The 27404-nt window shown below is 43.1% G+C and overlaps 2 protein-coding genes across 2 annotated transcripts in view; one reads left to right on the forward strand and one right to left on the reverse strand.

Annotated features, from left to right (window-relative positions):
- Positions 1–1320: 1320 nt before the first annotated feature.
- LOC128376781 (spermatogenesis-defective protein 39 homolog) lies at positions 1321–17915 on the reverse strand. The gene is made up of 19 exons (XM_053336630.1): positions 17862–17915; positions 17342–17419; positions 14955–15060; positions 14732–14869; positions 13027–13059; positions 12540–12607; positions 11393–11449; positions 11059–11151; positions 10926–10959; positions 8811–8913; positions 7700–7727; positions 6687–6760; positions 6534–6609; positions 5438–5572; positions 5160–5201; positions 4901–5077; positions 2180–2269; positions 1988–2092; positions 1321–1581 (listed from the first exon to the last, which is right to left on the reverse strand). The coding sequence occupies exons 2-19, from the start codon at positions 17417–17419 to the stop codon at positions 1561–1563; spliced, it is 1458 nt and encodes a 485-aa protein (XP_053192605.1). The 5' UTR covers positions 17862–17915; the 3' UTR covers positions 1321–1560.
- A 2091-nt stretch (positions 17916–20006) lies between these two features.
- LOC128377437 (activator of 90 kDa heat shock protein ATPase homolog 1-like) overlaps positions 20007–27404 on the forward strand; it is a 15144-nt gene continuing 7746 nt past the window's right edge. Inside the window, exons 1-3 of the mRNA XM_053337389.1 lie at positions 20007–20086; positions 20993–21183; positions 21284–21366. Coding sequence (XP_053193364.1) covers positions 20007–20086; positions 20993–21183; positions 21284–21366 — 354 coding nt within the window. The remainder of the gene's footprint in view (positions 20087–20992; positions 21184–21283; positions 21367–27404) is intronic.

Consider the following 27404-nt stretch of genomic DNA (forward strand, 5'->3'; position numbering starts at 1 on the left):
CGAGAACCACCAAAAAGCAGGTCTGCAATGCATTAGAAGCTGCTGGAACACAGATGTCCACAGTCAAGTGTGTTCTACATCGCCATGGACTGAGAGGCTGCCGTGCAAGAAGGAAGCCCTCGCTCCAGAAGAATAGGTGCCCTTAAGGCTCGACTGAAGTTTGCTGCTGATCACATGGACAAAGATAAAACCTTCTGGAGGAAAGTTCTGTGGTCAGATGAAACAAAAATTGAGCTGTTTGGCCACAACACCCAGCAATATGTTTGGAGGAGAAAAGGTGAGGCCTTTAACCCCAAGAACACCAAGAACACCATGCCTACCGTCCAGCATGGTGGTGGTAGTGTTATGTTCTGGGCCTGTTTTGCTGCCGATGGAACTGGTGCTTTATAGAGAGTAAATGGGATAATGAAGAAGGAGGATTACCTCCAAATTCTTCAGGATAACCTAAAATCATCAGCCCGAAGGTTGGGTCTTGGGCGCAGTTGGGTGTTCCAACAGGACAATGACCCCAAACACACATCAAAAGTGGTAATGTAATGGCTAAATCAGGCTAGAATTAAGGTTTTAGAGTGGCCTTCCCAAAGTCCTGACTTAAACCCCATTGAGAACATGTGGGCAATTCTGAAGAAACAAGTCCACGTCAGAAAGCCAAAAAATGTTGCTGAACTGCACCGATTCTGTCAAGAGGAGTGGTCAAAGATTCAACCAGAAGCTTGTGGATGGCTACCAAAAGCGCCTAATTGAAGTGAAAATGGCCAAGGGTCATGTAACCAAATATTAGCATTGCTGTATGTATATTTTTGACCCAGCAGATTTGGTCACATTTTCAGTAGACCTATAATAAATTCATAAAAGAACCAAACTTCATGAATCTTTTTTGTGACAAAGAAGTTTGTGTCCCAATCACTCTATCACAGAAAAATAAGAGTTGTAGAAATTATTGGAAACTCAAGACAGCCATGACATTATGTTCTTTACAAGTGTATGTAAACTTTTGACCACAACTGTATATATATATATATAATATATATTATCTCTCTCTTTCTCTCTATCTAGAGAGAGAGAGAGATAATAAAAATATATATATATATATATAGATATATATATATATATATATATTGAGAGAGAGAGAGAGAGAGAGAGAGAGAGAGAGAGAGAGAGAGAGAGAGAGAGAGAGAGAGAGAGAGAGAGATAATATATATATATATATATATATATATATTATATATAATATATATATATATATATATATATATATATATATATATATTTTACATATAAAGCTTCATGTAATTTATTTAAAACAAGTAAATCAATAAATGCCTTTAAATGTGTTTTTATTAAATATAAAGGTTTAAAGGTTAAAGCAGGAATGTTGAAGCGATGAGTCATCGATGAGTCATCAGGAGAAGCCCCGCCCCCTCCATGCACGAAGGGGGCGGAGTCAAACCAAAGGTTTTTGTGTCTGTCCAATGAGAGAAAAGCAGAAATGAGCTGATTGGACGCTCCTGTTGTCACGGTGATGGCGGGTTGTCTCTTTAAACAGGAAGTGGCGCGTCGTCAGTTCTTCCACCGGATTTGCTGAAAGAGAAGAAGAAACGAGTTCAGTGAGGTCACATGATGATGAAGATTATGATGTAATAATGTTGATGTAATGATGATGATGTAATGATGATGTAATGATGTTGATGAAGATGATGTAATAATGATGATGTAATAATGATGATGATGATGTAATAATGATGTAATAATGATGATGATGATGTAATAATGATGATGATGAAGATTATGATGTAATAATGATGATGTAATGATGATGTAATAATGATGATGTAATGATGATGATGTAATGATGATGATGATGTAATAATGATGATGATGAAGATGATGATGTAATGATGATGAAGATGATGTAATAATGATGATGATGAAGATGATGATGTAATAATGATGATGTAATGATGATGATGAAGATGAAGACACTCACCGAGTTGTTGAGCAGCTCGTTGATCTTCCTCTCCTCCGCTGAACCCCTCTCCACTTTCCCTCGGTATCCTAGCAACAGCTGCCGGTCCTTCAGGTCTCGGTACGTCTGATTGGCCCAGAGACACACAGGTCATTATGACATCACTACCACAGAGGTGTCAGGTTACTATTTAAGAACCAATCAGAGACTCACGTTGATGACGATGTCGTGACATTTATGTTTCTGAGCCAAAGAAATCCTCAAATCAGCGTCTCCGATCAGTCCGACGTACTCCTGCAGCACCTGTCAATCAATCAATACACCTGTCAATCACTACACCTGTCAATCAATCAATACACCTGTCAATCAATCAATACACCTGTCAATCAATCACTACACCTGTCAATCACTACACCTGTCAATCACTACACCTGTCAATCACTACACCTGTCAATCAATCACTACACCTGTCAATCAATCACTACACCTGTAAATCAATCACTACACCTGTCAATCAATACACCTGTCAATCAATCACTACACCTGTCAATCACTACACCTGTCAATCAATCACTACACCTGTCAATCAATCAATACACCTGTCAATCAATCAATACACCTGTCAATCACTACACCTGTCAATCAATCAATACACCTGTCAATCAATCACTACACCTGTCAATCAATCACTACACCTGTCAATCAATACACCTGTCAATCAATCACTACACCTGTCAATCAATCACTACACCTGTCAATCAATACACCTGTCAATCACTACACCTGTCAATCAATCACTACACCTGTCAATCAATCAATACACCTGTCAATCACTACACCTGTCAATCAATCACTACACCTGTCCATCAATCACTACACCTGTCAATCAATCACTACACCTGTCCATCAATCACTACACCTGTCAATCACTACACCTGTCAATCAATCACTACACCTGTCAATCAATACACCTGTCAATCAATCACTACACCTGTCAATCAATCAATACACCTGTCAATCACTACACCTGTCAATCAATACACCTGTCAATCAATACACCTGTCAATCAATCACTACACCTGTCAATCAATCAATACACCTGTCAATCACTACACCTGTCAATCACTACACCTGTCAATCAATCACTACACCTGTCCATCAATCACTACACCTGTCAATCACTACACCTGTCAATCAATCACTACACCTGTCAATCACTACACCTGTCAATCAATCACTACACCTGTCAATCACTACACCTGTCAATCACTACACCTGTCAATCAATCAATACACCTGTCAATCAATCACTACACCTGTCAATCAATACACCTGTCAATCACTACACCTGTCAATCAATCACTACACCTGTCAATCAATCACTACACCTGTCAATCACTACACCTGTCAATCAATCACTACACCTGTCAATCAATCACTACACCTGTCAATCAATCACTACACCTGTCAATCAATACACCTGTCAATCAATCACTACACCTGTCAATCACTACACCTGTCAATCAATCACTACACCTGTCAATCAATCACTACACCTGTCAATCAATCACTACACCTGTCAATCAATACACCTGTCAATCAATCACTACACCTGTCAATCAATCACTACACCTGTCAATCAATCACTACACCTGTCAATCACTACACCTGTCAATCAATCACTACACCTGTCAATCACTACACCTGTCAATCAATCACTACACCTGTCAATCACTACACCTGTCAATCAATCAATACACCTGTCAATCAATCACTACACCTGTCAATCACTACACCTGTCAATCAATCACTACACCTGTCAATCAATCACTACACCTGTCAATCAATCACTACACCTGTCAATCACTACACCTGTCAATCACTACACCTGTCAATCAATCACTACACCTGTCAATCAATCACTACACCTGTCAATCAATCACTACACCTGTCAATCAATCAATACACCTGTCAATCAATACACCTGTCAATCAATCACTACACCTGTCAATCACTACACCTGTCAATCACTACACCTGTCAATCAATCACTACACCTGTCAATCAATCACTACACCTGTCCATCAATCACTACACCTGTCAATCAATCAATACACCTGTCAATCAATCACTACACCTGTCAATCAATACACCTGTCAATCAATCACTACACCTGTCAATCACTCACTACACCTGTCAATCAATCACTACACCTGTCCATCAATCAATACACCTGTCAATCACTACACCTGTCAATCACTACACCTGTCAATCAATCACTACACCTGTCAATCACTACACCTGTCAATCACTACACCTGTCAATCACTACACCTGTCAATCAATCACTACACCTGTCAATCAATCACTACACCTGTCAATCAATCACTACACCTGTCCATCAATCACTACACCTGTCAATCAATCACTACACCTGTCAATCAATCACTACACCTGTCAATCACTACACCTGTCAATCACTACACCTGTCAATCAATCACTACACCTGTCCATCAATCACTACACCTGTCCATCAATCACTACACCTGTCAATCAATACACCTGTCAATCACTACACCTGTCAATCAATCACTACACCTGTCAATCAATCACTACACCTGTCAATCAATCACTACACCTGTCAATCACTACACCTGTCCATCAATCACTGCACCTGTCAATCAATCACTACACCTGTCAATCACTACACCTGTCCATCAATCACTGCACCTGTCAATCAATCACTACACCTGTCCATCAATCAATACACCTGTCAATCACTACACCTGTCAATCACTACACCTGTCAATCAATCACTACACCTGTCAATCAATCACTACACCTGTCAATCACTACACCTGTCAATCACTACACCTGTCAATCACTACACCTGTCAATCACTACACCTGTCAATCAATCACTACACCTGTCAATCACCTGTGTGGGGGCGGAGTTCTTGTTGAGGATGTCTACGACTCTCTGGAAGCTGAGAGGAGATTTCTTGCGGGTGAATCCGAGCCAGTTCCTGCTGCTGAACAGAGCGTCTACGTCCGTCCAGGCTTTCAGCTTCGCCCGCGCCGCCAGCGCCGTCACGAAGAACTGCTTCTCTGAGATCTGGGGTCAAAGGTTAACGAGCTCGTTAGTGGCGCCGTCAGCCAATCAGAAAGATGCTCATTTAAAACACGACGGTGCTCACCCTGAAGGTCTGACGGATGTTAGCGGGGCTGCTGTACGTCCCCTAAAGAGAGACAGGAACAGGGTCAGTATCAGGATCAGCTGATCAGGATCAATTAATCAGGATCAGCTGATCAGGATCAATTAATCAGGATCAGCTGATCAGGATCAATTAATCAGGATCAGCTGATCAGGATCAATTAATCAGGATCAATTAATCAGGATCAGCTGATCAGGATCAATTAATCAGGATCAGCTGATCAGGATCAATTAATCAGGATCAGCTGATCAGGATCAGACCTCAGACTCGGTGTAGTGGTAGAAGCAGCAGTAGTACAGAGTCGTGATCAGCGGCATGTTGAGGATCGAAGCTCTTCTGGGAAACTTCTGGAAGATTTCTACTTTCCCGCCGGTCTCAGCCTGCCGGTCCGTTGCCTAGCAACAAAGCAGAGGATGAGAATATGAAACTGTTTGTCAGCGTGATGTCACTGTGATGTCACTGTGATGTCAGCGCGATGTCACTGTGATGTCACTGTGATGTCAGCGCGATGTCACTGTGATGTCACTGTGATGTCAGCGCGATGTCACTGTGATGTCACTGTGATGTCACTGTGATGTCAGCGCGATGTCACTGTGATGTCACTGTGATGTCAGCGCGATGTCACTGTGTGAATTTAATCAGAATATATTTTTACTGGTTCATCAGTAAATAAACCTGATAATATGCTGACATCACGCTGACATCACGCTGACATCACAGTGACATCACGGTGACATCACGGTGACATCACGCTGACATCACAGTGACATCACGCTGACATCACGCTGACATCAAGCTGACATCACGGTGACATCACGCTGACATCACGCTGACATCACGCTGACATCACAGTGACATCACGCTGACATCACGGTGACATCACGCTGACATCACGCTGACACCACGCTGACACCATGGTGACATCACGCTGACATCACGCTGACATCACGGTGACATCACAGTGACATCACAGTGACATCACGGTGACATCACGGTGACATCACGCTGACATCACAGTGACATCACAGTGACATCACGCTGACATCACGCTGACATCACGGTGACATCACGGTGACATCACGGTGATATCACGCTGACATCACGCTGACATCACGATGACATCAAGCTGACATCATGCTGTCACCACGGTGACATCACGGTGACATCACGGTGACATCACGGTGACATCACGCTGACATCAAGCTGACATCATGCTGTCACCACGGTGACATCACGGTGACATCACGGTGACATCACGCTGACATCACGGTGACATCACGCTGTCACCACGGTGACATCACGCTGTCACCACGGTGACATCACGCTGTCACCACGGTGACATCACGGCGGTCTCACCTCGATGATGATCTGCCGCTCCAGCAGCGTGTAGTGATCCTGGACGTGCTGCGAATCCTCGCCAGAAAACGGCAGACTGAAACACACACACAGATGATGTCACTGATGACATCATCACTCAGTCAGAGCCAATCACCTGCAGCTGTCACTCACCTGAGGCAGCTCTTCAGGAAGTCCCGCCTCTTGTTTTCATCTGGGATGTTGAAGTGTTCCTTATACTGCATCAGCTGACAGGAAGTGACATCATCAACCCTCAGTTACTACTCCTGTGTACTACTGTAGTACTGTGTGTAGTACTGTGTGTATTACTGTAGTACTGTGTACTACTGTAGTACTGTGTGTAGTACTGTGTGTACTACTGTAGTACTGTGTACTACTGTAGTACTGTGTGTACTACTGTGTGTATTACTGTAGTACTGTGTGTAGTACTGTAGTACTGTCTGTACTACTGTAGTACTGTGTGCACTACTGTAGTACTGTGTGTATTACTGTAGTACTGTGTGTACTACTGTAGTACTGTGTGTATTACTGTAGTACTTTGTGTAGTACTGTAGTACTGTGTGTAGTACTGTGTGTAGTACTGTAGTACTATGTGTAGTACTGTGTGTATTACTGTAGTACTGTGTGTAGTACTGTAGTACTGTGTGTAGTACTGTGTGTAGTACTGTAGTACTTTGTGTAGTACTGTAGTACTATGTGTAGTACTGTGTATTACTGTAGTACTTTGTGTAGTGTGTAGTACTGTGTGTAGTACTGTAGTACTGTGTGTAGTACTGTAGTACTGTGTGTAGTACTGTGTGTAGTACTGTGTGTAGTACTGTAGGTAGTACTGTGTGTACTACTGTAGTACTGTGTGTACTACTGTAGTACTTTGTGTAGTACTGTAGTACTGAGTGTAGTACTGTAGTACTGTGTGTAGTACTGTAGTACTGTGTGTAGTACTGTGTGTAGTACTGTAGTACTGTGTGTAGTACTGTGTGTAGTACTGTAGTACTGTGTGTAGTACTGTGTGTAGTACTGTGTGTAGTACTGTGTGTAGTACTGTAGTACTGTGTGTAGTACTGTGTGTAGTACTGTGTGTAGTACTGTAGTACTGTGTGTAGTACTGTGTGTAGTACTGTAGTACTGTGTGTAGTACTGTGTGTAGTACTGTGTGTACTTCTTACCGCTACGTCTTCCATTCGGCCCAGAGCTCTGAGGAGGAGAGAGAAACGTTAGATGATGTCACTCTGTCATGTGAGGAGCAGTGAGGAGCTGTGAGGAGCTGTGAGGAGCAGTGAGGAGGAGTGAGGAGCAGTGAGGAGGTGTGAGGATTAGTGAGGAGCTGTGAGGAGCTGTGAGGAGGAGTGAGGAGCAGTGAGGAGCAGTGAGGAGCTGTGAGGAGCAGTGAGGAGGTGTGAGGAGCAGTGAGGAGGTGTGAGGATTAGTGAGGAGGTGTGAGGAGCTGTGAGGAGCAGTGAGGAGCTGTGAGGAGCTGTGAGGTGTGAGGAGCTGTGAGGAGCTGTGAGGAGCAGTGAGGAGGTGTGAGGATTAGTGAGGAGCTGTGAGGAGCTGTGAGGAGCAGTGAGGAGGTGTGAGGATTAGTGAGGAGCTGTGAGGAGCTGTGAGGAGCAGTGAGGTGTGAGGAGCTGTGAGGAGCAGTGAGGAGCTGTGAAGAGCAGTGAGGAGCAGTGAGGAGGTGTGAGGATTAGTGAGGAGGTGTGAAGAGCAGTGAGGAGCAGTGAGGAGCTGTGAGGAGCAGTGAGGAGGTGTGAGGATTAGTGAGGAGCTGTGAGGAGCAGTGAGGAGCTGTGAGGAGCTGTGAGGTGTGAGGAGCTGTGAGGAGCTGTGAGGAGCAGTGAGGAGGTGTGAGGATTAGTGAGGAGCTGTGAGGAGCTGTGAGGAGCAGTGAGGAGGTGTGAGGATTAGTGAGGAGCTGTGAGGAGCTGTGAGGAGCAGTGAGGAGGTGTGAGGATTAGTGAGGAGCTGTGAGGAGGTGTGAGGAGGTGTGAGGATTAGTGAGGAGGTGTGAAGAGCAGTGAGGAGCAGTGAGGAGGTGTGAGGAGCTGTGAAGAGCAGTGAGGAGGTGTGAGGAGCTGTTAGGAGCTGTGAGGAGGTGTGAGGAGCAGTGAGGAGGTGTGAGGAGCTGTGAGGAGGTGTGAGGAGCAGTGAGGAGCTGTGAGGAGGTGTGAGGAGCAGTGAGGAGGTGTGAGGAGCTGTGAGGAAGTGTGAGGATTAGTGAGGAGCTGTGAGGAGCAGTGAGGAGGTGTGAGGAGCAGTGAGGAGGTGTGAACTAACCTGAGCAGCTCCAGCAGCAGTCTCTGGTCTTTGGTCTCAGTCAGATAATGGATGAAATGTCTCAGAGCCGTTTGTCTGGACTCCAACTCCCGAACCAGAACCTCTGAGAACGAGACGGCACAACGTCAGAGAGCAGCAGACTGTCAGAGAGCAGCAGACTGTTAGAGAGCAGCAGACTGTCAGAGAGCAGCAGACTGTTAGAGAGCAGCAGACTGTCAGAGAGCAGCAGACTGTCAGAGAGCAGCAGACTGTTAGAGAGCAGCAGAGAGCAGCAGACTGTCAGAGAGCAGCAGACTGTTAGAGAGCAGCAGACTGTTAGAGAGCAGCAGACTGTCAGAAAGCAGCAGAGAGCAGCAGACTGTCAGAGAGCAGCAGACTGTTAGAGAGCAGCAGACTGTCAGAAAGCAGCAGAGAGCAGCAGACTGTCAGAGAGCAGCAGACTGTTAGAGAGCAGCAGACTGTTAGAGAGCAGCAGACTGTCAGAGAGCAGCAGACTGTTAGAGAGCAGCAGAGAGCAGCAGACTGTCAGAGAGCAGCAGACTGTCAGAGAGCAGCAGACTGTCAGAGAGCAGCAGAGAGCAGCAGACTGTTAGAGAGCAGCAGACTGTTAGAGAGCAGCAGACTGTTAGAGAGCAGCAGACTGTTAGCGAGCAGCAGACTGTCAGAGAGCAGCAGACTGTCAGAGAGCAGCAGACTGTCAGAGAGCAGCAGAGAGCAGCAGACTGTCAGAGAGCAGCAGACTGTCAGAGAGCAGCAGACTGTCAGAGAGCAGCAGAGAGCAGCAGACTGTCAGAGAGCAGCAGAGAGCAGCAGACTGTCAGAGAGCAGCAGAGAGCAGCAGACTGTCAGAGAGCAGCAGACTGTCAGAGAGCAGCAGAGAGCAGCAGAGAGCAGCAGACTGTCAGAGAGCAGCAGACTGTCAGAGAGCAGCAGAGAGCAGCAGAGAGCAGCAGACTGTCAGAGAGCAGCAGAGAGCAGCAGACTGTCAGAGAGCAGCAGAGAGCAGCAGACTGTCAGAGAGCAGCAGACTGTCAGAGAGCAGCAGAGAGCAGCAGACTGTCAGAGAGCAGCAGACTGTTAGAGAGCAGCAGAGAGCAGCAGAGAGCAGCAGAGAGCAGCAGACTGTTAGAGAGCAGCAGAGAGCAGCAGACTGTCAGAGAGCTGCAGACTGTCAGAGAGCAACAGACTGTCAGAGAGCAGCAGACTGTTAGAGAGCAGCAGACTGTCAGAGAGCAGCAGACTGTCAGAGAGCAGCAGACTGTTAGAGAGCAGCAGACTGTCAGAGAGCAGCAGACTGTTAGAGAGCAGCAGACTGTCAGAGAGCAGCAGACTGTCAGAGAGCAGCAGACTGTCAGAGAGCAGCAGAGAGCAGCAGACTGTCAGAGAGCAGCAGACTGTTAGAGAGCAGCAGACTGTCAGAGAGCAGCAGACTGTTAGAGAGCAGCAGACTGTTAGAGAGCAGCAGAGAGCAGCAGACTGTCAGAGAGCAGCAGAGAGCATCAGACTGTCAGAGAGCAGCAGAGAGCAGCAGACTGTTAGAGAGCAGCAGACTGTCAGAGAGCAGCAGACTGTTAGAGAGCAGCAGACTGTCAGAGAGCAGCAGACTGTTAGAGAGCAGCAGACTGTCAGAGAGCAGCAGAGAGCAGCAGACTGGCAGAGAGCAGCAGAGAGCAGCAGAGAGCAGCAGACTGTCAGAGAGCAGCAGAGAGCAGCAGACTGTCAGAGAGCAGCAGACTGTCAGAGAGCAGCAGAGAGCAGCAGACTGTCAGAGAGCAGCAGACTGTCAGAGAGCAGCAGACTGTCAGAGAGCAGCAGAGAGCAGCAGACTGTCAGAGAGCAGCAGACTGTCAGAGAGCAGCAGACTGTCAGAGAGCAGCAGACTGTCAGAAAGCAGCAGACTGTCAGAGAGCAGCAGACTGTCAGAGAGCAGCAGACTGTCAGAGAGCAGCAGAGAGCAGCAGACTGTCAGAGAGCAGCAGAGAGCAGCAGAGAGCAGCAGAGAGCAGCAGACTGTCAGAGAGCAGCAGACTGTCAGAGAGCAGCAGACTGTCAGAGAGCAGCAGAGAGCAGCAGACTGTCAGAGAGCAGCAGACTGTCAGAGAGCAGCAGACTCACCTTTACTCAGAGTCCTCTTTAAATAAATTAACACCTGAAACAGAAGAAGTGAGGTCAGTTGCCGTTAAGCTTGCATCAATAAAGTTTAAATACATGATGTCATGTCTATGACTCAGAGTGTTAATAAAGTTACAGCTGTGATGACGTTTCCATCGTTGCCACTGACGGCGAAATCCAGCAGCAGCAATTTGTCCTGAAGAGATCGAAACTTCTCCAGAGACACAACCTGAGACACACAGACAGACAGGCAGAGGTACTACAACCTGTCTGTGGCTCTGACAGGAACAGACAGACAGGTAGAGAGACAGACAGACAGACAGACAGGTAGAGACAGACAGACAGACAGACAGACAGACAGACAGACAGACAGACAGACAGACAGGTAGAGACAGACAGACAGACAGACAGATAAAGACAGACAGACAGACAGACAGACAGACAGACAGAGAGACAGACAGGTATTTTACCTTTCCTTGCTGCAGTCTCTGAACTGTCTCCTCAGGCGTCCAATCACTGACGTAATCCTGACATCACAACATGATGACATCATAAAAACACCAGAACACGCTAACGGCACATCAGCCTGACTGTAATCAGATTATCAGTCTGACTGTAATCAGTTTATCAGTCTGACTGTAACCAGATTATCAGTCTGACTGTAACCAGATTATCAGTCTGACTGTAATCAGATTATCAGTCTGACTGTAATCAGTTTATCAGTCTGACTGTAATCAGATTATCAGTCTGACTGTAATCAGTTTATCAGTCTGACTGTAATCAGATTATCAACCTGACTGTAACCAGATTATCAGTCTGACTGTAATCAGTTTATCAGCCTGACTGTAATCAGTTTATCAGCCTGACTGTAATCAGTTTATCAGTCTGACTGTAATCAGATTATCAGTCTGACTGTAATCAGATTATCAGTCTGACTGTAATCAGTTTATCAGTCTGACTGTAATCAGATTATCAGCCTGACTGTAATCAGATTATCAGCCTGACTGTAATCAGTTTATCAGTCTGACTGTAATCAGATTATCAGTCTGACTGTAATCAGATTATCAGCCTGACTGTAATCAGATTATCAGCCTGACTGTAATCAGTTTATCAGCCTGACTGTAATCAGTTTATCAGCCTGACTGTAATCAGTTTATCAGTCTGACTGTAATCAGATTATCAGTCTGACTGTAATCAGTTTATCAGTCTGACTGTAATCAGATTATCAGTCTGACTGTAATCAGTTTATCAGTCTGACTGTAATCAGTTTATCAGTCTGACTGTAATCAGATTATCAACCTGACTGTAATCAGATTATCAGTCTGACTGTAATCAGTTTATCAGCCTGACTGTAATCAGTTTATCAGCCTGACTGTAATCAGTTTATCAGTCTGACTGTAATCAGATTATCAGCCTGACTGTAATCAGATTATCAGTCTGACTGTAATCAGTTTATCAGTCTGACTGTAATCAGATTATCAGTCTGACTGTAATCAGTTTATCAGCCTGACTGTAATCAGATTATCAGTCTGACTGTAATCAGATTATCAGTCTGACTGTAATCAGTTTACCAGTCTGACTGTAATCAGTTTATCAGCCTGACTGTAATCAGTTTACCTTGCATTCAGATTTGGGTTTTCGGAGCTCCGGAGCGTAGAGTCTGACAGAAGATTCACTGCTGAGTGCTGAAGCAGAAAAATATCTAGTCATTCACTCATTCATTCATTTATTCACTCATTCATTCTCTTTATATTCACTCATTCATTCTCTTTATATTCACTCATTCATTCTCAGTATATTCACTCATTCATTCATTTAGTCACTCATTCATTCTCAGCATATTCACTCATTCATTCTCTTTATATTCACTCATTCATTCATTCATTCACTCATTCATTCTCTTTATATTCACTCATTCATTATCAGCATATTCACTCATTCATTCATTTATTCACTCATTCATTCATTTATTCACTCATTCATTCTCTTTATATTCACTCATTCATTATCAGCATATTCACTCATTCATTCATTTATTCACTCATTCATTCATTTATTCACTCATTCATTCTCTTTATATTCACTCATTCATTCTCAGACTCACACTCGGTGAACGTCTGGAAGTTTCTTGTTTTTCCTGCAGAGAAAAAAAATCAATATTCAGTTTGTAAACTGATCAGATGATGATGTCACTGTGCTCCACCTGTTCCCTGTGCTCCACCTGTTCTCAACCTGTTCCCTGTTGTCCACCTGTTCCCTGTTCTCCACCTGTTCCCTGTTCTCCACCTGTTCCCTGTGCTCCACCTGTTCTCAACCTGTTCCCTGTTGTCCACCTGTTCCCTGTTCTCCACCTGTTCCCTGTTCTCCACCTGTTCCCTGTTGTCCACCTGTTCCCTGTTCTCCACCTGTTCACTGTTGTCCACCTGTTCACTGTTGTCCACCTGTTCCCTGTTGTCCACCTGTTACCTGTTCTCCATCTGTTCCCTGTTTTCCACCTGTTCCATGTTTTCCACCTGTTCCCTGTTGTCCACCTGTTCCCTGTTCTCCACCTGTTCCCAGTGCTCCACCTGCTACCGGTTCTCCACCTGTTCCCTGTGCTCCACCTGTTCCCAGTGCTCCACCTGCTACCGGTTCTCCACCTGTTACCGGTTCTCCATCTACTACGTGTTCTCCACCTGTTCCCTGTTCTCCACCTGTTCCCTGTGCTCCACCTGTTCCCTGTTGTCCACCTGTTACCTGTTCTCCACCTGTTCCCTGTTCTCCACCTGCTACCGGTTCTCCACCTGTTACCGGTTCTCCATCTACTACCTGTTCTCCACCTGTTCCCTGTTCTCCACCTGTTACCGGTTCTCCACCTGTTCCCTGTTGTCCACCTGTTCCCTGTTCTCCACCTGCTACCTGTTCTTCACCTGTTACCTGTTCTCCACCTGTTCCCTGTGCTCAAACTGTTCCCTGTGCTCCACCTGTTACTGGTTCTCCACCTGTTCCCTGTGCTCCACCTGTTACCGGTTCTCCACCTGTTCCCTGTTCTCCACCTGCTACCTTTTCTCCACCTGTTACCTGTTCTCCACCTGTTCCCTGTTCTCCACCTGCTACCTGTTCTTCACCTGTTCCCTGTTCTCCACCTGTTCCCTGTTCTCCACCTGATCCCTGTTCTCTGTTCTCCACCTGCTATGGTTCTCCACCTGCTACCTGTTCTCCACCTGCTACATGTTCTCCACCTGCTACCTGTTCTCCACCTGTTCCATGTTCTCCACCTGATCCCTGTTCTCTGTTCTCCACCTGCTATGGTTCTCCACCTGCTACCTGTTCTCCACCTGCTACGGTTCTCCACCTGCTACCTGTTCTCCACCTGTTCCCTGTTCTCCACCTGCTACATGTTCTCCACCTGCTAGCGGTTCTCCACCTGATCCCTGTTCTCGACCTGCTGTGGTTCTCCACCTGTTCCCTGTTCTCCACCTGATCCCTGTTCTCTGTTCTCCACCTGCTATAGTTCTCCACCTGCTACCTGTTCTCCACCTCTTCCCTGTTCTCCACCTGTTCCCTGTTCTCCACCTGATCCCTGTTCTCCACCTGTTCCCTGTTCTCCACCTGATCCCTGTTCTCCACCTGTTCCCTGTTCTCCACCTGCTATGGTTCTCCACCTGTTCCCTGTTCTCCACCTGTTCCCTATTCTCCACCTGTTCCCTGTTCTCCACCTGCTATGGTTCTCCACCTGCTGTGGTTCTCCTGGTTCCCTGTTCTCCACCTGTTCCCTGTTCTCCACCTGCTATGGTTCTCCACCTGCTATGGTTCTCCACCCGTCTCACCTTTGAACAGCGCGCTGAGGGAGTAGGTGGAGGAACTCTTGGGGGGGGTATCCGTGTTGCTTTTAGAGAAGGCGGGCTCTCTGTCTCTGTCTGTCCTCTGATTGGACGCTGCCGTCTCTTTGACGGACCAGGAAATACCTGCGGACACACAGCCAATCAGAGACGATCCAGCCGGCCGCAGCCAATCACAGAGCAGCTCTCATTAATATAAATGTGCTCTTACTTCCTATTGGCTCTCCGCTCCAGCTGACCTTCTCCACCTCGTCTTCATCATCGTCTTCCTCCACCAGCGGGCGGAGCCGGTTCACGGCCTGCTTCGACTCCTTCAGCTGACGGAGACCAAAGATACCTATAGGGTTAGGGTCCGAACCCCTATATCTATAGGTGTGTGTGTCTATAGGTGTGTGTCTATAGGTGTATATCTATAGGTGTGTATCTATAGGTGTGTGTCTATAGGTGTGTATCTATAGGTGTGCATCTATAGGTGTGCATCTATAGGTGTGTATCTATAGGTGTGCGTCTATAGGTGTGCGTCTATAGGTGTGCATCTATAGGTGTGTATCTATAGGTGTGGGTCTATAGGTGTGTGTCTATAGGTGTGTATATATAGGTGTGTGTCTATAGGTGTGCGTCTATAGGTGTGCGTCTATAGGTGTGTGTCTATAGGTGTATGTCTATAGGTGTGTGTCTATAGGTGTGTGTCTATAGGTGTGTATCTATAGGTGTATATCTATAGGTGTGTGTCTATAGGTGTGTATGTATCTATAGGTGTGTGTCTATAGGTGTGTGTCTATAGGTGTATGTCTATAGGTGTGTGTCTATAGGTGTGTGTCTATATGTGTGTGTCTATAGGTGTGTGTCTATAAGTGTGTATCTATAGGTGTATGTCTATAGGTGTGTATCTATAGGTGTGTGTCTATAAGTGTGTATCTATAGGTGTGTGTCTATGGGTGTGTGTGTCTATAGGTGTGTGTGTCTATAGGTGTGTGTCTATAGGTGTGTGTCTATAGGTGTATGTCTATAGGTGTGTATCTATAGGTGTGTGTCTATAGGTGTGTGTCTATAGGTGTGTGTCTATAGGTGTGTGTCTATATGTGTATGTCTATAGGTGTGTGTCTATAGGTGTGTGTCTATAGGTGTGTGTCTATAAGTGTGTATCTATAGGTGTATGTCTATAGGTGTGTATCTATAGGTGTGTGTCTATAAGTGTGTATCTATAGGTGTGTGTCTATAGGTGTGTGTGTCTATAGGTGTGTGTGTCTATAGGTGTGTATCTATAGGTGTGTGTCTATAGGTGTGTGTCTATAGGTGTGTGTCTATAGGTGTGTGTCTATATGTGTGTGTCTATAGGTGTGTATCTATAAGTGTGTATCTATAGGTGTGTATCTATAGGTGTGTGTCTATAGGTGTGTATCTATAGGTGTATATCTATAGGTGTGTGTCTATAGGTGTGTATCTATAGGTGTATATCTATAGGTGTGTGTCTATAGGTGTATATCTATGTGTATGTATCTATAGGTGTATGTCTATAGGTGTATATCTATAGGTGTGTGTCTATAGGTGTGCGTCTATAGGTGTGTGTCTATAGGTGTGTGTCTATAGGTGTATGTCTATAGGTGTGTGTCTATAGGTGTGTGTCTATAGGTGTGTATCTATAGGTGTGTGTCTATAGGTGTGTGTCTATAGGTGTATGTCTATAGGTGTATGTCTATAGGTGTGTGTCTATAGGTGTGTGTCTATAGGTGTGTGTCTATAGGTGTGTATCTATAGGTGTGTATCTATAGGTGTGTATATATAGGTGTGTGTCTATAGGTGTGTATCTATAGGTGTGTGTCTATAGGTGTATATCTATAGGTGTGTATCTATAGATGTATATCTATAGGTGTGTGTCTATAGGTGTGTGTCTATAGGTGTGTATGTATCTATAGGTGTGTGTCTATAGGTGTGTATCTATAGGTGTGTATATATAGGTGTGTGTCTATAGGTGTGTATCTATAGATGTATATCTATAGGTGTGTGTCTATAGGTGTGTATGTATCTATAGGTGTGTGCCTATAGGTGTGTATCTATAGGTGTGTATATATAGGTGTGTGTCTATAGGTGTGCGTCTATAGGTGTGCGTCTATAGGTGTGGGTCTATAGGTGTATATCTATAGGTGTGTATGTATCTATAGGTGTGTGTCTATAGGTGTGTATCTATAGGTGTGTGTCTATAGGTGTGTATCTATAGGTGTGTGTCTATAGGTGTGTATGTATCTATAGGTGTGTGTCTATAGGTGTGTGCCTATAGGTGTGTGTCTATAGGTGTGTGTCTATAGGTGCGTGTCTATAGGTGTGTGTCTATAAGTGTGTATCTACAGGTGTGTATCTATAGGTGTGTATATATAGGTGTGTGTCTATAGGTGTGTATCTATAGGTGTGTATCTATAGGTGTGTGTCTATAGGTGTGTATCTATAGGTGTGTGTCTATAGGTGTGTGTCTATAGGTGTGTATCTATAGGTGTGTGTCTATAGGTGTGTATCTATAAGTGTGTATCTATAGGTGTGTATCTATAGGTGTGTATCTATAGGTGTGTGTCTATAGGTGTGTATCTACAGGTGTGTATCTACCTGGTCATCTTCGTCGTCGAAGGTAAAAGCTTTAAACTTGGAGCTGTTCCAGTAGTCTTCCTCATCAGCCTTCATCATCTGGAACACATGATTATATTAAACCAGTATATATTAAACCAGTATATAGATTATATTAAACCAGTATATATTAAACCAGTATATAGATTATATTAAACCAGCAGACTATGACACACACACTCACACTCACTCTCACACTCACTCACACACACACACACACACACACACACACACACACACACACACACACACACACACACACACACACACACACATAGTTAATCATCAGAGAAGATGAATAATAATAATTCCCATTACACATGCTAACAGGCTAACAGATACTTCTGCTTTTAAAGCGCGCGGACTTCTTTGTCACACCCGGACAAACAGCGGGAGCAGTGACGTCAGTGTGCCGGTATGTCACGCGCTACCGGAGCAAACGGACATGAGTAGAACCGGAGAGTTTAACGGTGAAACGGATCAGAACCGATCAGCTGTTTACCTTCAGCTGCTGCTCCTCTTCCTCCCTGCCGGAAGCTGTGGCGGCGCGGTGGCTGCTGGGAGTTGTAGTGAAACAAACTGTAGCGTTTTGTGTCTAGGATGGCGAAGGCATGGTCAGAGTCTGCACAGTCCTTCGCCATCCTACGAAAATAATTATTGCGGCTTCCGCTCAGATAGCTTTAATAATAATAAGCAGAGCGTTGCATCATGGGAAATACTAAGAACCTCAGTTCTAAACAATAAAAACAATCATTTATTAACAAGTGATCATCATGAACCTACTAGAACACTGTGCTCCCAGCTCATAGAACCTTATGAACCTACTAGAACACTGTGCTCCCAGCTCATAGAACCTTATGAACCTACTAGAACACTGCGCTCCCAGCTCATAGAACCTTATGAACCTACTAGAACACTGCGCTCCCAGCTCATAGAACCTTATGAACCTACTAGAACACTGCGCTCCCAGCTCATAGAACCTTATGAACCTACTAGAACACTGTGCTCCCAGCTCATAGAACCTTATGAACCTACTAGAACACTGCGCTCCCAGCTCATAGAACCTTATGAACCTACTAGAACACTGCGCTCCCAGCTCATAGAACCTTATGAACCTACTAGAACACTGCGCTCCCAGCTCATAGAACCTTATGAACCTACTAGAACACTGCGCTCCCAGCTCATAGAACCTTATGAACCTACTAGAACACTGCGCTCCCAGCTCATAGAACCTTATGAACCTACTAGAACACTGCGCTCCCAGCTCATAGAACCTTATGAACCTACTAGAACACTGTGCTCCCAGCTCATAGAACCTTATGAACCTACTAGAACACTGTGCTCCCAGCTCATAGAACCTTAGTTATTATAATGTTAATAAATATATAAGTTATTATAATGTTAATATATTTATATATATATATATGTATAAATATATATTAACATTATAATAACTGCTGCGGGGGGGGGGGGGGGGGGGGTGGAGGTCTCTGCCACATACTGACTGACATTTGTTCTGAAAATCCTCACAGGAAGTGCTCGAAGTGCAGCTGCTACTGACCTGTCAAACAGCTCAGACACCCAAACCCCCCCCCCCCACTACTGCAGTACTACAGCAGTACACGGGACAGAAGTACTACTGCAGTACACGGGACAGAAGTACTACAGCAGTACACGGGACAGAAGTACTACTGCAGTACACGGGACAGAAGTACTACACGGGACAGAAGTACTACTGCAGTACACGGGACAGAAGTACTACTGCAGTACACAGGACAGAAGTACTACTGCAGTACACGGGACAGAAGTACTACTGCAGTACACGGGACATAAGTACTACAGCAGTACACGGGACAGAAGTACTACTGCAGTACACGGGACAGAAGTACTACACGGGACAGAAGTACTACAGCAGTACACGGGACAGAAGTACTACTGCAGTACACGGGACAGAAGTACTACTGCAGTACACGGGACAGAAGTACTACAGCAGTACACAGGACAGAAGTACTACTGCAGTACACGGGACAGAAGTACTACTGCAGTACACGGGACAGAAGTACTACAGCAGTACACGGGACAGAAGTACTACACGGGACAGAAGTACTACTGCAGCACACGGGACAGAAGTACTACACGGGACAGAAGTACTACTGCAGTACACGGGACAGAAGTACTAGTTAGTAGTATAGTAGGGTTAGTAGTATAGTAGTAGTATTAGTAGGGTTAGGGTTAGTAGTATAGTAGTAGTATAGTAGGGTTAGGGGTAGGTATAGTAGGGTTAGGGTTAGTAGTAGTAGTATAGTAGTAGTATAGTAGGGTTAGGGTAGGTATAGTAGGGGTAGGTATAGCAGGGGTAGGTATAGCAGGGGTAGGTATAGTAGGGTTAGGGTAGGTATAGTAGGGTTAGGGGTAGGTATAGTAGGGTTAGTATAGTAGTATAGCAGGGTTAGGGTAGGTATAGTAGGGTTAGGGTAGGTATAGCAGGGTTAGGGTAGGTATAGCAGGGGTAGGTATAGCAGGGTTAGGGTAGGTATAGTAGGGTTAGGGTTAGGTAGGGTTAGGGTTAGGGTAGGTATAGTAGGGGTAGGTATAGCAGGGTTAGGGTAGGTATAGTAGGGTTAGGTATATCAGGGTTAAGGTATTGATGGCTAAGTGGGGGGAAGGAGACCCTCGGTGGATTGTGGAGCAGAGAGCCGACGCTACCAACGTCAACAACTGGCACTGGTACTACAGTAATACTACTATTATACTACTATTATACTACTAACCCTAAATACTACAGTAATACTACTATTATACTACTAACCCTAAATACTACAGTAATACTACTATTATACTACTATTATACTACTAACCCTAACCCTAAATACTACTATTATACTACTATTATACTACTATTATACTACTAACCCTAACCCTAAATACTACTATTATACTACTAACCCTAACCTGGTCTGTTTATTAATATTAACCCTAATATATACTACTATAGGAATCAACTCTGTGTCTGTGTGTGTGTGTGTGTGTGTGTGTGTGTGTGTGTGTGTGTGTGTGTGTGTGTGTGTCTCTGTGTCTGTGTGTGTGTGTGTGTGTGTGTGTGTGTGTGTGTGTCTGTGTCTGTGTCTGTGTGTGTGTGTGTGTCTGTCTGTCTCTGTGTGTCTCTGTGTGTGTGTGTGTGTGTGTGTGTGTGTGTGTGTGTCTGTCTCTGTGTGTGTGTGTGTGTGTGTGTCTGTCTGTCTCTGTGTGTCTCTGTGTGTGTGTGTGTGTGTGTGTGTGTGTGTCTGTCTCTGTGTGTGTGTGTGTGTGTGTGTGTGTGTGTGTCTCTGTGTCTGTGTGTGTGTGTGTGTGTGTGTGTCTGTGTGTGTGTGTGTGTGTGTGTGTGTGTCTCTGTGTGTGTGTGTGTGTGTGTGTGTGTGTGTGTGTCTCTGTGTCTGTGTGTGTGTGTGTGTGTGTGTGTGTGTGTCTGTCTCTGTGTGTGTGTGTGTGTGTGTGTGTGTGTGTGTGTGTGTGTGTGTCTCTGTGTGTGTGTGTGTGTGTGTCTGTGTGTGTGTGTGTGTGTGTGTGTGTGTGTGTGTGTGTGTGTGTGTGTGTGTCTCTGTGTGTGTGTGTGTGTGTCTGTGTGTGTGTCAGGACGGAGCGTGATGTCAGCAGCTGGTCGTCCGAGCGGCTCCGGCAGCTGCTGCTGGAGGTTCGGGTCGAGGGGTCGGAGGGCGTGTGTCAGCTGACCGACGTCTCCAAACTGGAGGGAGAAGCTTCCATCAACAACCGCAAAGGAAAACTCTTCTTCTTCTATGAGTGGCAGCTGAGAGCCGGCTGGCTGGGTCAGTGTGATGTCACTGAAATCACTGTGATGTCACTGATGACATCACACAGGTGCTCTTCTTCTCTGGTGCTTTGTAGCTGACTGTGTCCCGTCAACAGGAACGTCGAGCAGAGGCGTGAAGTTCAGAGGAAACATCGACGTATCCAACCTGTCCGACGAGAACGACCTGGAAGATCTCGACGTGGGTCCCACATGTATACATGACCCTATAGATGACCCTATACATGACCCTATAGATGACCCTATACATGACCCTATAGATGACCCTATACATGACAGTATAGATGACCCTATACATGACCCTATACATGACCCTATACATGACCCTATAGATGACCCTATACATGACAGTATAGATGACCCTATAGATGACCCTATACATGACCCTATAGATGACCGTATACATGACCCTATAGATGACCCTATAGATGACCCTATAGATGACCCTATACATGACCCTATACATGACCCTATACATGACCCTATAGATGACCCTATAGATGACCCTATAGATGACCGTATACATGACCCTATAGATGACCCTATAGATGACCCTATAGATGGCCCTATACATGACCCTATACATGACCCTATAGATGACCCTATACATGACCCTATAGATGGCCCTATAGATGACCCTATAGATGACCCTATACATGACCCTATACATGACCCTATACATGACCCTATAGATGACCCTATACATGACCCTATAGATGACCCTATAGATGACCCTATACATGACAGTATAGATGACCCTATAGATGACCCTATACATGACCCTATAGATGACCCTATACATGACATTATAGATGACCCTATACATGACCCTATAGATGACCCTATACATGACCCTATACATGACCCTATACATGACCCTATACATGACCCTATAGATGACCCTATACATGACTGTCATGACCCTATAGATGACCCTATACATGACCCTATATATGACCCTATACATGACCCTATAGATGACCCTATACATGACAGTATACATGACCCTATAGATGATGACCCTATACATGACCCTATACATGACCCTATACATGACAGTATACATGACCCTATAGATGACCCTATACATGACCCTATAGATGACCCTATACATGACCCTATAGATGACCCTATAGATGATCGTATACATGACCCTATAGATGACCCTATACATGACCCTATAGATGACCCTATACATGACCCTATACATGACCCTATAGATGACCCTATACATGACCCTATAGATGACCCTATAGATGACCCTATACATGACCCTATACATGACAGTATAGATGACCCTATACATGACCCTATAGATGACCCTATAGATGGCCCTATACATGACCCTATACATGACCCTATAGATGACCCTATAGATGACCCTATACATGACCCTATATATGACCCTATAGATGACCCTATACATGACCCTATACATGACCCTATAGATGGCCCTATAGATGGCCCTATACATGACCCTATACATGACCCTATAGATGACCCTATAGATGGCCCTATACATGACCCTATAGATGACCCTATAGATGACCCTATACATGACCCTATACATGAACCTATAGATGACCCTATACATGACCCTATAGATGACCCTATACATGACCCTATACATGACCCTATAGATGACCCTATACATGACCCTATAGATGACCCTATACATGACCCTATACATGACCCTATACATGACGACAGTATAGATGATGACAGTATAGATGATGACAGTATAGATAACAGTAAAAATGACAGTATAGATGATGACAGTATAGATGACAGTATAGATGATGACAGTATAGATGACAGTATAGATGACAGTATAGATGACAGTATAGATGATGACAGTATAGATGACAGTATAGATGATGACAGTATAGATGATGACAGTATAGATGATGACAGTATAGATGATGAGAGTATAGATGATGACAGTATAGATGATGACAGTATAGATGATGACAGTATAGATGATGACCGTATAGATGACAGTATAGATGACAGTATAGATGACAGTATAGATGATGACAGTATAGATGACAGTATAGATGACAGTATAGATGACAGTATAGATGATGACAGTATAGATGACAGTATAAATGATGACAGTATAGATGATGACAGTATAGATGACAGTATAGATGACAGTATAGATGATGACAGTATAGATGACAGTATAGATGATGACAGTATAGATGACAGTATAGATGATGACAGTATAGATGACAGTATAGATGACAGTATAGATGATGACAGTATAGATGACAGTATAGATGACAGTATAGATGATGACAGTATAGATGATGACAGTATAGATGACAGTATAGATGACAGTATAGATGATGACAGTATAGATGACAGTATAGATGATGACAGTATAGATGACAGTATAGATGATGACAGTATAGATGACAGTATAGATGACAGTATAGATGATGACAGTATAGATGATGACAGTATAGATGACAGTATAGATGACAGTATAGATGATGACAGTATAGATGATGACAGTATAGATGACAGTATAGATGACAGTATAGATGATGACAGTATAGATGATGACAGTATAGATGACAGTATAGATGATGACAGTATAGATGACAGTATAGATGATGACAGTATAGATGACAGTATAGATGATGACAGTATAGATGACAGTATAGATGACAGTATAGATGATGACAGTATAGATGATGACAGTATAGATGATGACAGTATAGATGATGACAGTATAGATGATGACAGTATAGATGACAGTATAGATGACAGTATAGATGATGACAGTATAGATGATGACAGTATAGATGACAGTATAGATGATGACAGTATAGATGATGACAGTATAGATGACGACAGTATAGATGACAGTATAGATGACAGTATAGATGATGACAGTATAGATGACAGTATAGATGATGACAGTATAGATGATGACAGTATAGATGACAGTATAGATGATGACAGTATAGATGACAGTATAGATGATGCCAGTATAGATGACGGTATAGATGACAGTATAGATGATGACAGTATAGATGACAGTATAGATGATGACAGTATAGATGATGACAGTATAGATGATGACAGTATAGATGAGAGTATAGATGATGACAGTATAGATGACAGTATAGATGATGACAGTATAGATGATGACAGTATAGATGACGACAGTATAGATGACAGTATAGATGACAGTATAGATGATGACAGTATAGATGACAGTATAGATGATGACAGTATAGATGATGACAGTATAGATGACAGTATAGATGATGACAGTATAGATGACAGTATAGATGATGCCAGTATAGATGACGGTATAGATGACAGTATAGATGATGACAGTATAGATGACAGTATAGATGATGACAGTATAGATGATGACAGTATAGATGATGACAGTATAGATGACAGTATAGATGATGACAGTATAGATGACAGTATAGATGACAGTATAGATGACGACAGTATAGATGATGACAGTATAGATGATGACAGTATAGATGACAGTATAGATGATGACAGTATAGATGATGACAGTATAGATGATGACAGTATAGATGATGACAGTATAGATGATGACAGTATAGATGATGACAGTATAGATGACAGTATAGATGATGACAGTATAGATGACAGTATAGATGATGACAGTATAGATGATGACAGTATAGATGATGACAGTATAGATGACAGTATAGATTACAGTATAGATGATGACAGTATAGATGATGACAGTATAGATGACGACAGTATAGATGATGACAGTATAGATGACAGTATAGATGACAGTATAGATGATGACAGTATAGATGACAGTATAGATGACAGTATAGATGATGACAGTATAGATGATGACAGTATAGATGACAGTATAGATTACAGTATAGATGATGACAGTATAGATGATGACAGTATAGATGACAGTATAGATGATGACAGTATAGATGACAGTATAGATGATGACAGTATAGATGACAGTATAGATGATGACAGTATAGATGACAGTATAGATGACAGTATAGATGATGACAGTATAGATGATGACAGTATAGATGACAGTATAGATGACAGTATAGATGATGACAGTATAGATGACAGTATAGATGATGACAGTATAGATGACAGTATAGATGATTACAGTATAGATGATGACAGTATAGATGATGACAGTATAGATGATGACAGTATAGATGATGACAGTATAGATGACAGTATAGATGATGACAGTATAGATGATGACAGTATAGATGACAGTATAGATGACAGTATAGATGACAGTATAGATGATGACAGTATAGATGACAGTATAGATGATGACAGTATAGATGACAGTATAGATGATGACAGTATAGATGATGACAGTATAGATGACAGTATAGATGATGACAGTATAGATGATGACAGTATAGATGACAGTATAGATGAGAGTATAGATGATGACAGTATAGATGACAGTATAGATGATGACAGTATAGATGATGACAGTATAGATGATGACAGTATAGATGACAGTATAGATGATGACAGTATAGATGATGACAGTATAGATGACAGTATAGATGAGAGTATAGATGATGACAGTATAGATGACAGTATAGATGATGACAGTATAGATGACAGTATAGATGATGACAGTATAGATGATGACAGTATAGATGACAGTATAGATGAGAGTATAGATGATGACAGTATAGATGACAGTATAGATGATGACAGTATAGATGACAGTATAGATGATGACAGTATAGATGATGACAGTATAGATGACAGTATAGATGAGAGTATAGATGATGACAGTATAGATGACAGTATAGATGATGACAGTATAGATGACAGTATAGATGATGACAGTATAGATGATGACAGTATAGATGATGACAGTATAGATGACAGTATAGATGATGACAGTATAGATGATGACAGTATAGATGACAGTATAGATGATGACAGTATAGATGATGACAGTATAGATGATGACAGTATAGATGACAGTATAGATGATGACAGTATAGATGACAGTATAGATGATGACAGTATAGATGACAGTATAGATGATGACAGTATAGATGACAGTATAGATGACAGTATAGATGACAGTATAGATGACAGTATAGCTGATGACAGTATAGATGATGACAGTATAGATGATGACCGTATAGATGACAGTATAGATGACAGTATAGATGACAGTATAGATGATGACAGTATAGATGATGACAGTATAGATGATGACAGTATAGATGATGACAGTATAGATGACAGTATAGATGATGACAGTATAGATGACAGTATAGATGACAGTATAGATGACAGTATAGATGATGACAGTATAGATGACAGTATAGATGACAGTATAGATGACAGTATAAATGATGACAGTATAGATGATGACAGTATAGATGACAGTATAGATGACAGTATAGATGATGACAGTATAGATGACAGTATAGATGATGACAGTATAGATGACAGTATAGATGATGACAGTATAGATGACAGTATAGATGACAGTATAGATGATGACAGTATAGATGATGACAGTATAGATGATGACAGTATAGATGATGACAGTATAGATGACAGTATAGATGACAGTATAGATGATGACAGTATAGATGATGACAGTATAGATGACAGTATAGATGATGACAGTATAGATGATGACAGTATAGATGATGACAGTATAGATGACAGTATAGATGATGACAGTATAGATGATGACAGTATAGATGACAGTATAGATGATGACAGTATAGATGACAGTATAGATGATGACAGTATAGATGATGACAGTATAGATGATGACAGTATAGATGACAGTATAGATGATGACAGTATAGATGATGACAGTATAGATGACAGTATAGATTACAGTATAGATGATGACAGTATAGATGATGACAATATAGATGATGACAGTATAGATGACAGTATAGATGATGACAGTATAGATGATGACAGTATAGATGACAGTATAGATGATGACAGTATAGATGATGACAGTATAGATGATGACAGTATAGATGATGACAGTATAGATGACAGTATAGATGAGAGTATAGATGATGACAGTATAGATGACAGTATAGATGATGACAGTATAGATGACAGTATAGATGACAGTATAGATGATGACAGTATAGATGACGACAGTATAGATGATGACAGTATAGATGACAGTATAGATGATGACAGTATAGATGACGA

This window comes from Scomber japonicus, chromosome 17, assembly GCF_027409825.1.
Source record: "Scomber japonicus isolate fScoJap1 chromosome 17, fScoJap1.pri, whole genome shotgun sequence".
Taxonomy (NCBI): domain Eukaryota; kingdom Metazoa; phylum Chordata; class Actinopteri; order Scombriformes; family Scombridae; genus Scomber; species Scomber japonicus.